Source organism: Cherax quadricarinatus, chromosome 59, assembly GCF_038502225.1.
Source record: "Cherax quadricarinatus isolate ZL_2023a chromosome 59, ASM3850222v1, whole genome shotgun sequence".
In the NCBI taxonomy this organism is placed as follows: Eukaryota; Metazoa; Arthropoda; class Malacostraca; order Decapoda; family Parastacidae; genus Cherax; species Cherax quadricarinatus.
This window is the reverse complement of record NC_091350.1, coordinates 12,036,498-12,048,710: the sequence shown is the minus strand read 5'-3', so window position 1 is coordinate 12,048,710 and position 12,213 is coordinate 12,036,498. Positions and strand designations below refer to the sequence as shown.

The 12,213-nt window shown below is 40.5% G+C and overlaps 1 protein-coding gene across 3 annotated transcripts in view; it reads left to right on the top strand.

Moving 5' to 3' along the window:
• LOC128698804 (neuronal acetylcholine receptor subunit alpha-5-like) overlaps positions 1 to 10,541 on the top strand; it is a 169,959-nt gene extending 159,418 nt beyond the window's left edge. For all 3 annotated transcript variants that reach the window (XM_070097732.1, XM_070097730.1, XM_070097731.1), the window contains exons 9-10: positions 5,336 to 5,502; positions 9,211 to 10,541. In XM_070097732.1, coding sequence (XP_069953833.1) covers positions 5,336 to 5,502; positions 9,211 to 9,429 — 386 coding nt within the window. In that variant the 3' untranslated portion in view covers positions 9,430 to 10,541. The remainder of the gene's footprint in view (positions 1 to 5,335; positions 5,503 to 9,210) is intronic.
• Positions 10,542 to 12,213: the final 1,672 nt, after the last annotated feature.

Below are 12,213 nucleotides of genomic sequence, written 5' to 3'. Positions count from 1 at the left end.
GATCTGTAACAAGTGGCGTTCCACAGGGATCAGTCTTGGGCCCGTTGTTGTTTATAATATATATCAATGATGTTGATGAGGGAATTACTAGTGATATGAGCAAATTCGTCGATGACACGAAGATAGGTAGGATAATTGATTCAAACGTAGATGTTAGGGAACTTCAGGAGGATTTAGACAAACTCTACTCTTGGTCAGAAAAGTGGCAGATGCAGTTCAATGTAGATAAATGCAAGGTTCTGAAGCTAGGGAGTGTCCATAACCCTAGCACTTATAAGTTAAATAATGTAGAACTTAGCCATACAGATTGCGAAAAGGACTTGGGGGTTATGGTAAGCAGCAACCTTAAACCAAGACAGCAATGCCTAAGCGTACGTAATAAGGCAAATAGATTACTGGGATTTATATCAAGAAGTGTAAGCAACATAAGTCCAGAGGTCATACTGCAGCTTTATACATCATTAGCAAGGCCTCACCTAGATTATGCAGCTCAATTCTGGTCTCCATATTACAGAATGGACATAAATTCGTTAGAAAACATTCAGCGTAGGATGACTAAATTAATACATAGCATTAGAAATCTTCCTTATGAAGAAAGATTGAAGACTCTTAAGTTACATTTACTTGTTAGACGAAGAATGAGGGGAGACCTGATCGAAGTGTATAAGTGGAAGATAGGTATTAATAAAGGGGATATTAACAAGGTCTTGAGGATATCTCTCCAAGAGAGAACCCGCAGTAATGGATTTAAATTAGATATGTTTAGATTTAGAAAGGACATAGGAAAGTATTGGTTTGGAAATAGGGTAGTTGATGAGTGGAACAGTCTTCCTAGTTGGGTTATTGAGGCTAGGACTTTGGGTAGTTTCAAATTTAAGTTGGATAAGTACATGAGTGGGAGGGGTTGGATTTGAGTGGGACTTGCACATCAGAGCTTATTTCTTGGGTAGCATTGAAAATTGGGTTGGTCACATGTTTGTTAGTGGGATGAATTGTGAAGGACCTGCCTAGTATGGGCCAACAGGCCTCCTGCAGTGTTTCTCCTTTCTTATGTTCTTATGTTCTAGATGAATTGTAAAGGACCTGCCAAGTATGGGCCAACAGGCCTCCTGCAGTGTTCCTCCTTTCTTATGTTCTTATACAACAGTGTGTAGCTAGACAGTGTTTGTGGGGGAGAACAAGTATGGTGATACAACAGTGTGTAGCTAGACACTGTGTTTGTGGGGGAGGACAAGTATGGTGATACAACAGTATGTAGCTAGACACTGTGTTTGTGGGGGAGAACAAGTATGGTGATACAACAGTATGTAGCTAGACACTGTGTTGTGGGGGAGAACAAGTATGGTGATACAACAGTATGTAGCTAGACACTGTGTTTGTGGGGGAGGACAAGTATGGTGATACAACAGTATGTAGCTAGACACTGTGTTTGTGGGGGAGGACAAGTATGGTGATACAACAGTATGTAGCTAGACACTGTGTTTGTGGGGGAGGACAAGTATGGTGATACAACAGTATGTAGCTAGACACTGTGTTTGTGGGGGAGGACAAGTATGGTGATACAACAGTATGTAGCTAGACACTGTGTTTGTGGGGGAGGACAAGTATGGTGATACAACAGTATGTAGCTAGACACTGTGTTTGTGGGGGAAGACAAGTATGGTGATACAACAGTATGTAGCTAGACACTGTGTTTGTGGGGGAGGACAAGTATGGTGATACAACAGTATGTAGCTAGACACTGTGTTTGTGGGGGAGGACAAGTATGGTGATACAACAGTATGTAGCTAGACACTGTGTTTGTGGGGGAGGACAAGTATGGTGATACAACAGTATGTAGCTAGACACTGTGTTGTGGGGGAGGACAAGTATGGTGATACAACAGTATGTAGCTAGACACTGTGTTTGTGGGGGAGGACAAGTATGGTGATACAACAGTATGTAGCTAGACACTGTGTTTGTGGGGGAGGACAAGTATGGTGATACAACAGTATGTAGCTAGACACTGTGTTTGTGGGGGAGGACAAGTATGGTGATACAACAGTATGTAGCTAGACACTGTGTTTGTGGGGGAGGACAAGTATGGTGATACAACAGTATGTAGCTAGACACTGTGTTTGTGGGGGAGGACAAGTATGGTGATACAACAGTATGTAGCTAGACACTGTGTTTGTGGGGGAGGACAAGTATGGTGATACAACAGTATGTAGCTAGACACTGTGTTTGTGGGGGAGGACAAGTATGGTGATACAACAGTATGTAGCTAGACACTGTGTTTGTGGGGGAGGACAAGTATGGTGATACAACAGTATGTAGCTAGACACTGTGTTTGTGGGGGAAGACAAGTATGGTGATACAACAGTATGTAGCTAGACACTGTGTTTGTGGGGGAGGACAAGTATGGTGATACAACAGTATGTAGCTAGACACTGTGTTTGTGGGGGAGGACAAGTATGGTGATACAACAGTATGTAGCTAGACACTTATGCATAGCTCAAGATATTTACTGAAGAAAGGCTAGGTTAGGTTAGGTTTGTCAGGAAACATGATGGTTTAGAAAGACACGTAAGCAAACACTATGTTATAGTGTTTGCTTACGTGTCTTTCTAAACCAACTTGTCGGTATTTATTACCAAGGTTTATACCAGGAAACATGATAAATGTTTCCTGACGTGGGTCTTAAATGATGACCCGCCGTTGGAGCTTTTGGTCATCTAACGGAGACCCTCCGCTGGCTTACCGGTCTACCCCTTTATAAATTATGGTCATACTTATAACCAGAAAACAGTTACTGAAGACAGGTTTTATCACGAGCGGCTTCTTCATTTAGAACTAAAGTAAACACTAGCATCGAAATGTTTCCTCAAGAGATATCTTGAGTTGTATATAAGTGTTTGTATCTACATCTGCCTTTTATCAGGATATATTTACCCCAAAATGGAAGTAGAGTAGCAGGATCGTGGCTCAGTATCTACTATATATTGTAAATGCTTTGAAACCAGTCAAAACTTATTTCAGAAATTCCCAAAATCAAAAAAGATTTCAAAATTCATCCCATCTATCAAATAAAAAAAATATTGCAGAATCATCAGAGGTAACCAGAACTGTGATTGAAATTAGTGATCATTTTCCTCGAGAAGAATTCCATTCAACTATGATGAAAATGGTATGTTGAATAATATTTTATATTGATAAGTAAGACACGTGTGCAGAAGTTACATATCTTTATTCTGAAACGTTTCGCCTACACAGTAGGCTTCTTCACTCGAATGCAGAGGCAACATAAACAGTAGAGACGTGAAGACGATGTAATCGTCCCTCAGCTAAGGGATTGACCACCTCTAAACTACGTCTTCCAGGGTGATGGAGTGATTACATCGTCTTCACATCTCTACTGTTTCTGTTGCCTCTGTATTCGACCGAAGAAGACTACTGTGTAGCAGAAATTATTTGTAATAAAGATAACCTCACTGTTGTACATGTGTTTTACTTATCAACTTATCAGTATTGTATACCACTATATTCACAATATTCTATGCTACTAGTTCTTATTACATTTGTTAAACGAATTTATAAAACACATATTTTTCTATATTGGTACTTTATACAATCCAAATTGTTTACGGAAATTGGCACCTAAACTGCCTAACAACTGAAAGCTGATCAGATGATGCAGTCCCAAGTTATCGAATAGAAATCAATATCTACACTTTAGAGGAGGGCTTTGTGATATTGGCAGTTTGGAGGGACTTCTAAACTGTCGTATTTGAGCGCCTCTGCAAAGACAATGATTATTTATGAGTGATGGTCAAAGTGTTGAATGATAAACATTACAAAACTTCTTCGAAATAAGATACACCGACTTTGAAAGTTTGAAGCCGCTCAAAAGTCATTCTTAAGTTATCGCAAAAAGAAGCATATAAACATCTTAAAAGTAGTAAAAAATAATTTAGGCAACCACTGTAGGTATTCCCTTATAGGGATACCGATATATATATATATATATATATATATATATATATATATATATATATATATATATATATATATATATATATATATATATATATATATATTTATATATATAACTTCTTCATCGCTATCCCACATAAGAACATAGAACACTGCAGAAGGTCTACAACTTGTCCAATACCCCTGCCAAGCTACCCAAGACTCTATAACTCCACCCGGTAGATCATCAGATGCAGCATTCTCCACCTGACCTCAACATTCTGAACATGACTATAAATACTCGCGTACCTTCCACCCCAGGTAGATCTGTGTGTGACTTGAAAAAGCCCACTGTGTGGGTGAAACGTTGTCAATAAAGGATCACATTATACTGCATATGTGTTTATATTTCCACTGTGTCGGTATTTGATACCATTTATTTCCATATATATATATATATAGATATATATATATATATATATATATATATATATATATATATATATATATATATATCTATATATATATATATATATATATATATATATATATATATATGTCGTTCCGAATAGGCAGAACTTGCGATCTTGGCTTAAATAGCAACGTTCATCTTGCCATATAGGACAAGTGAAAATTTGTGTATGCAATAATTTCGCCAAAATCATTCTGAACCTAACGATAAAAATATATTTCACTGTGCTTGTTTAGTATTAAATTACTGTAAACAAATCTAAAATATATATAGTTGGGTTAGGCTAAAATAAATCGTTCTTGTTATAATAAGGTTAGGTAAGTTTTCTAAGATTCTTTTGGTGCAAAATTAAAAAAATTTACATTAACATTAATGAAAAAATTATATCTTTAAACGTATAAGAATTTTTTTTAGAAAAGGCATAATTTTAAATGAGTTCTTGCTAATTGACCAGTTTTACATATTCGGCACGACATATATATATATATATATATATATATATATATATATATATATATATATATATATATATATATATATATATAATTCGCGAACTAAATATGGAACCTGAGTTCTGGAGGTGGGAAGCAGAGTACGTGCACTCCTAAGGAGGGGCGGAGATATGTTACAGTTTCTGAACAGGAGTATCGGCACGTTTCTGGCAAGACAGTGATGGAGTGAGTGATGATGAGAGTGTTTTTTCTTTCTCGGGTCACTCTGCCTGGGTGGGAAACGACCGATGGGTTAAAAAAAATGTAATAACGTATTATAAGAATAAATACAAATTTTCTGACTAAATGTCAAACTTTAATGTGATTATTTATTCAGGCATTATGTTTCCAAACTATGAAATACATTTGTTGGTGATATATACATTTTAGATTAACGCTTTTTATTTTGGTGATTATACAGTGAGGCTGGTGAGTCAGCAGCTATTGTTGGTGTTGGTGAGTGTGTTGGTGGCGGCGTTGGTGGTGAGACTGGCCAGGGATCCTCATCCATACCCTCTCCCCAACATCATCAAGTCACCACTACACACACTCTCGTGCTTCCTCTGCCTCTCCAACTACACCAACACAGTAAGTGTATTATCTCAACCCGTAAATGTACTCCCTCAACAGGTATATGTACTCCCTCAACAGGTATATGTACTCCCTCACCAGGTAAGTGTACTCCCTCACCAGGTAAGTGTACTCCCTCACCAGGTAAGTGTACTCCCTCACCAGGTAAATGTACTCCCTCATCACGCACTTGTACACATATTTCATCACCAAGTAAATGTACTCCCTCACCAGGTAAGTGTACTCCCTCACCAGGTAAATGTACTCCCTCACCAGGTAAGTGTACTCCCTCACTAGGTAAGTGTACTCCCTCACCAGGTAAGTGTACTCCCTCACCAGGTAAATGTACTCCCTCATCACGCACTTGTACATATATTTCATCAAGTAAATGTACTCCCTCACCAGGTATATGTACTCCGTCACCAGGTAAATGTACTCCGTCACCAGGTAAGTGCACTCCCTCACCACGCACTTGTACTTCATCACCACCTAAGTGTATATCATCACAGCAGTGTGGTATAGAGGAGGATATCCAGTGCTTGCACTTCTTACTTTCAACAATAAGTGTAGGACAAAAGTCCCTTGGAAAAAGTCCCTTAGGGCGACAGCCCCATAGCAGAGGTTTTGTTTTATCCCAAAGTGCACTTTAAATGAGGAGATTTTGTCGTTGTTGGCTTCTTCTGGGGAGATGCTGTTCTAAGGAACTTTTGCTTGTACCTCCAGCATGGTGTACAAAGCTTGTTGTACCACAGTTGTTCTCAGCGCAATGGTAGACGGAGAAGAGAATGATCCCAGCTTATGAGCTCCCCTAATTATATACACTCGCGCTTAAAAACGAGGCTCTTAGGAACCAATCAAAATTATTCAACCAGTGAACCACAGTATAGCCGTGTGAAAAAAAAATCTTTAGTAGCCATATAATACACACAAGCAGTGTAGAACCATCATTAATTAATTAACGCGGGAGCTTTATGTAGATAATTAACTGGATAATGGCCTCGTGCGTGAGAGAAACATTGTTAATTAATAAAGGCTCTCTGCTCCTTCTATGTTTGGTATGTTTATCATATCGGTACTTAGTACTATCACTCTCACAACCATCCTCATACTACGGCTTCTCTACAAACAACTCACATGTATGCCAACAACTGATATTCTCCGTCTTATGGAGGTGAGAATGTACGGAAAAAATAGTGTATTTTTAAAACACTATTATTGCATTCATACTTAGTCAAAAGGACTGTATCGATGTTCTGTAAATTTAAACTTATCTTTAATATCTGCTGATAAAAACAGTTTCCAGATAAAATGTAAAAATTACTTATGCTGTGAGGCCCACCGTTCAAGAGTTATGTATTGATGTGCTTGAGTTACAAGCAGTTACTGACATTGATTAAGACAGGTGCAACACGGGTATTTTATTGTTGAAACGTTTCGCTTACATCAGTAGGCGTCTTCAGTCAAATACAGAGGCAGTAGGTGTAGTAGTGAAATGAAGATGATGTAATCAGTGCATGAACCTTGTAGAAACAGTATCTGAGGTGGTCAGTCCCTCAGCCTGGAGAAGAGTTCAGTTCCAGACCATGGAGCTGAATTCTTCTCCAGACTGAGGGACTGACCACCACAAACACTATTTCTCCAAAGTTGGACTGATAACATAAACATTTCATTACTACACTTGCTGCCTCTGTGTTTGACTGAAGAAACCTACTGATGTAGGCGAAACATTTCAACAATAAAAATACCCAAGTGTTGCACATGTGTCTTAATCATCAACTTGTCGGTACTTTATGCAATTTTCATCAGTTACAGACATTATAATTTATTATTATTTCGACCTCACTACTACCGTGACTAACTTACTCTCCTATAAAAACACAAATCGTCATCTCATGACTAGCAAAACAATTTAAAATCCATTATTTACATTACCAAGAGCATACATAATTAGTTCCATGTTATATACCTTGGATGAGTTCCGAGTTTTCTTTTACTTCCGGATTCCGGCCGTGTAACAGTCAGTTCAGAAAAAATGGGAAATATTCTTGCCATTTATACCCAAGTATCCTGGATATAATGCATTGTTCCAGGAAGGAGAAAGACATAGATATCAAGTTTTCTCTCAGAATTGTGGGTTAAAGCATCATTGTATTGTTTAGAAGTTGTGATTTTAAAAAGGTGGAGACCCTGAATAATGAAGCATTGTGGAAATTGTGTTGAGTTTGCTAGTAAATATGAACTTGTTGAATTTTGTAGACTGCTGGTTCTCCAGGTAAACCTTACCTTATGTAATGTCACTGTCGACTTGGTAAACCTTACCTTGTGTACTGTCACTGTCGACTTGGTAAACCTTACCTTGTGTACTGTCACTGTCGACTTGGTAAACCTTACCTTGTGTACTGTCACTGTCGACTTGGTAAACCTTACCTTATGTAATGTCACTGTCGACTTGGTAAACCTTACCTTGTGTAATGTCACTGTCGACTTGGTAAACCTTACCTTGTGTAATGTCACTGTCGACTTGGTAAACCTTACCTTGTGTAATGTCACTGTCGACTTGGTAAACCTTACCTTGTGTACTGTCACTAAGTCTTCCTGGTAAACTTCAATGTAGACTCCTTAACGGAAAATCAAGACTCAGTTTCCTGGAATGTCAAGTAAATTTGCATTATTAGATAAAGAAAATATCAACCCCTGATAAAAGATTTAATGGTTATTATATTCACAGAGAATCACTGTACAGAAACACACTCAGATTATACATATATTACAACACAGATACAATCATTTATTACAGTTGGTGAGATGCTTCTCTGGAAAAATAGACACATATGTAGTATAACGTGATCTTTTAATGACAACGTTTCGCCCATACAATGGGCTTTATCAAGTCACAAACAGATCTACCTGGGTCAAGAGTACATGATTATATATAGTGTGGAGAGTCAGGAGAAGAATTTTGTGTAGGTTGTATCTGAGACTGACCTGCAGGTCAGGTAGGTGTTTGTCACTTGATAAAGCTCATTGTGTGGACGAAACGTAGTCAATAAAGAATCACATTATTCGTACTTCGTGTTGGTATTTATATCTTTTATCTTCATGCTTCTCTGTAGAAGCATTGCATTATGATCACTGACCCATCCTAGGCAGGTCCTTCTTAAATTTAACCTTATCAACATTGTATTTGTCCGACTAATTTTTTAAGCTACCCACATTTTTTTTAACCCACTGAGGTTAACTTATATTATGAGTTTATAACATTATATTGTAGGCGCAGTGCATTATGCCTACTGGCCCATGATAGAAGGGGCCTTCTAAAATATAACTATATTAACTTTGTATATGCTAAACTATTTCAACAATTAGCCACGATTTTAGATTCATAGACTCTCATCTAGGTTAGCTGCACTTAGCTTGTCACCTGACTTGTCACCCCTGTACGAGGTGCCTTGCTGATTGAGATACATGTGCAACAACTGGGTAGGTTTATTGTTGAGATGTTTCGCCTACACAGTAGGCTTCTTCAGTCAAATACAGAGCCAGCTTCAAGAAGCCTACTGTGTAGGCGAAACGTTTCAATAATAAAGATACTAAACTGTTGCATATGTGTCTTAATCATCAAGTTGTTAGTGTTTTATACCATTTTCAATATGTTTATGAGGATTCCAGGTGGGAGTAGAAATGCACTCTCATGACACTTGTTGACAGTATTGTGTGTCTCTACAGAACGAGGGGAGTGGAAAGCAAACTCTGCAGAAGAGCGGGGAGAAGGGTGAGGAGGTGGAATTGGGTGAAGGCAGCAGCAGCGGGGGAGAGAGGAGAGGTCTGGATGATAGCCACACTCATCAGTGGATGCTGCTGGCTGCTGTCCTCGACCGTCTTGTACTCATCCTTTATCTTGTTATATGTATCATTACTCTCATCCGCTTTACCAGCATCCTCTAGTGCCCATCTGCCCACCCACTGCACTTACCCACCTGCCCACCCATATACTTTTACCTTCTCACCCTCTGCCTTCAGCCACCTGTCCACCTTCTGCCTTCAGCCACCTGCCCACTATCTGCCTTCAACCACCTGCCCACCCTCTGCCTTCAACCACCTGCCCATTCTTTACCTTCAATCACCTGCCCACTCTCTGCCTTCAACCACCTGGCCACCCTCTGCCTTCAGCCACCAGCCCACCCTCTGCCTTCAACCACCTGCCCACCCTCTGCCTTCAGCCACCTGCCAACCTATCTGGCTTAGTGTCATGAGTTGCCAACCACCATCCTGGGTTGCCCACTATTTACTCGTACCCCGCCCACATGCAATATCCACAAAGCACCACATACTATCTACAACACACACCACTCACCTGGATTATATCCCACATACCTAGAGTACACACCATCTACCTGGATTATCTCCTATATGGAGTACACACACCGGAAATGTCTCCTTAATATGTGGAGTACACACTACTCACCTGGGGTTCTCCCATATGAGTACACACCACCCACAATCCACCTGGAATAATTGCTACAACCCAGGTATCACCTAGGGGTGCCTAGGTTCCCCCTAGTGCCACCTGAGGTAACTACATCTGCCTTAGTGCCACCTATGGCACAGGTCGCTCCTGTTGTGGACAAACACTGTTACTTCATTGTATTTTTTAATAATAGGTTTAAGCCTGACGTGATGTATAGGGAATCCCAAACGTCTTTCAACCCCCGAGTACTATTATCTAGTAACTGAAGGGCTTATCAAAACTTGTAAACTCCTGAGTACTAGTAACTAGTATCTAGTAAGTGGTATCAAGTAACGAAAGGGTCCAACTAAACTTGTAAAATATACTAAAGTTTTAATGGTAGTTTATCTGATGTTGAGGAGGTTGTCCAACGAGTTATTAATTTTGTACAACCGATAAAATGTGCTTTTAAAATCTGCTTAAAATGTGCTTTAAAGTTTTACACCGGGGTTGACAGAACCTTTGTGACACCCAAGAGTGCATGTAATACCCTTAGTGCATCTTATCCAGAGTGCGTATAGTGACTACCAGTGCTTCTAATGTGATGTACATTGTATTGCTGCTTACCAGCAGTTGTATTGCTGCTTCCCAGCAGTTGTATTGCTGCTTCCCAGCAGTTGTATTGCTGCTTACCAGCAGTTGTATTGCTGCTTACCAGCAGTTGTATTGCTGCTTACCAGCAGTTGTATTGCTGCTTCCCAGCAGTTGTATTGCTGCTTCCCAGCAGTTGTATTGCTGCTTCCTAGCAGTTGTATTGCTGCTTCCCAGCAGTTGTATTGCTGCTTCCCAGCAGTTGTATTGCTGCTTCCCAGCAGTTGTATTGCTGCTTCCCAGCAGTTGTATTGCTGCTTCCTAGCAGTTGTATTGCTGCTTCCCAGCAGTTGTATTGCTGCTTCCCAGCAGTTGTATTGCTGCTTCCCAGCAGTTGTATTGCTGCTTCCCAGCAGTTGTATTGCTGCTTCCCAGCAGTTGTATTGCTGCTTCCCAGCAGTTGTATTGCTGCTTCCCAGCAGTTGTATTGCTGCTTCCCAGCAGTTGTATTGCTGCTTCCCAGCAGTTGTATTGCTGCTTCCTAGCAGTTGTATTGCTGCTTCCCAGCAGTTGTATTGCTGCTTCCCAGCAGTTGTATTGCTGCTTCCTAGCAGTTGTATTGCTGCTTCCCAGCAGTTGTATTGCTGCTTCCCAGCAGTTGTATTGCTGCTTCCTAGCAGTTGTATTGCTGTTTACCAGCAGTTGTATTGCTGCTTCCTAGCAGTTGCATTGCTGCTTCCCAGCAGTTGTATTGCTGCTTTCCAGCAGTTGTATTGCTGCTTCCCAGCATTTGTATTGCTGCTTACCAGCAGTTGTATTGCTGCTTCCTAGCAGTTGTATTGCTGCTTCCCAGCAGTTGTATTGCTGCTTCCCAGCAGTTGTATTGCTGCTTCCCAGCAGTTGTATTGCTGCTTCCTAGCAGTTGTATTGCTGCTTCCCAGCAGTTGTATTGCTGCTTCCCAGCAGTTGTATTGCTGCTTCCCAGCAGTTGTATTGCTGCTTACCAGCAGTTGTATTGCTGCTTCCCAGCAGTTGTATTGCTGCTTCCCAGCAGTTGTATTGCTGCTTCCCAGCAGTTGTATTGCTGCTTCCCAGCAGTTGTATTGCTGCTTCCCAGCAGTTGTATTGATGCTTCCCAGTAGTTGTATTGCTGCTTACCAGCACTTGTATTCCTGCTTACCAGCAGTTGTATTGCTGCTTCCCAGCAGTTGTATTGCTGCTTCCCAGCAGTTGTATTGCTGCTTCCTAGCAGTTGTATTGCTGCTTCCCAGCAGTTGTATTGCTGCTTCCCAGCAGTTGTATTGCTGCTTCCCAGCAGTTGTATTGCTGCTTCCCAGCAGTTGTATTGCTGCTTCCCAGCAGTTGTATTGCTGCTTCCCAGCAGTTGTATTGCTGCTTCCCAGCAGTTGTATTGCTGCTTCCCAGCAGTTGTATTGCTGCTTCCCAGCAGTTGTATTGCTGCTTCCCAGCAGTTGTATTGCTGCTTCCCAGCAGTTGTATTGCTGCTTCCCAGCAGTTGTATTGCTGCTTCCCAGCAGTTGTATTGCTGCTTCCCAGCAGTTGTATTGCTGCTTCCCAGCAGTTGTATTGCTGCTTCCCAGCAGTTGTATTGCTGCTTCCCAGCAGTTGTATTGCTGCTTCCTAGCAGTTGTATTGCTGCTTCCCAGCAGTTGTATTGCTGCTTCCCAGCA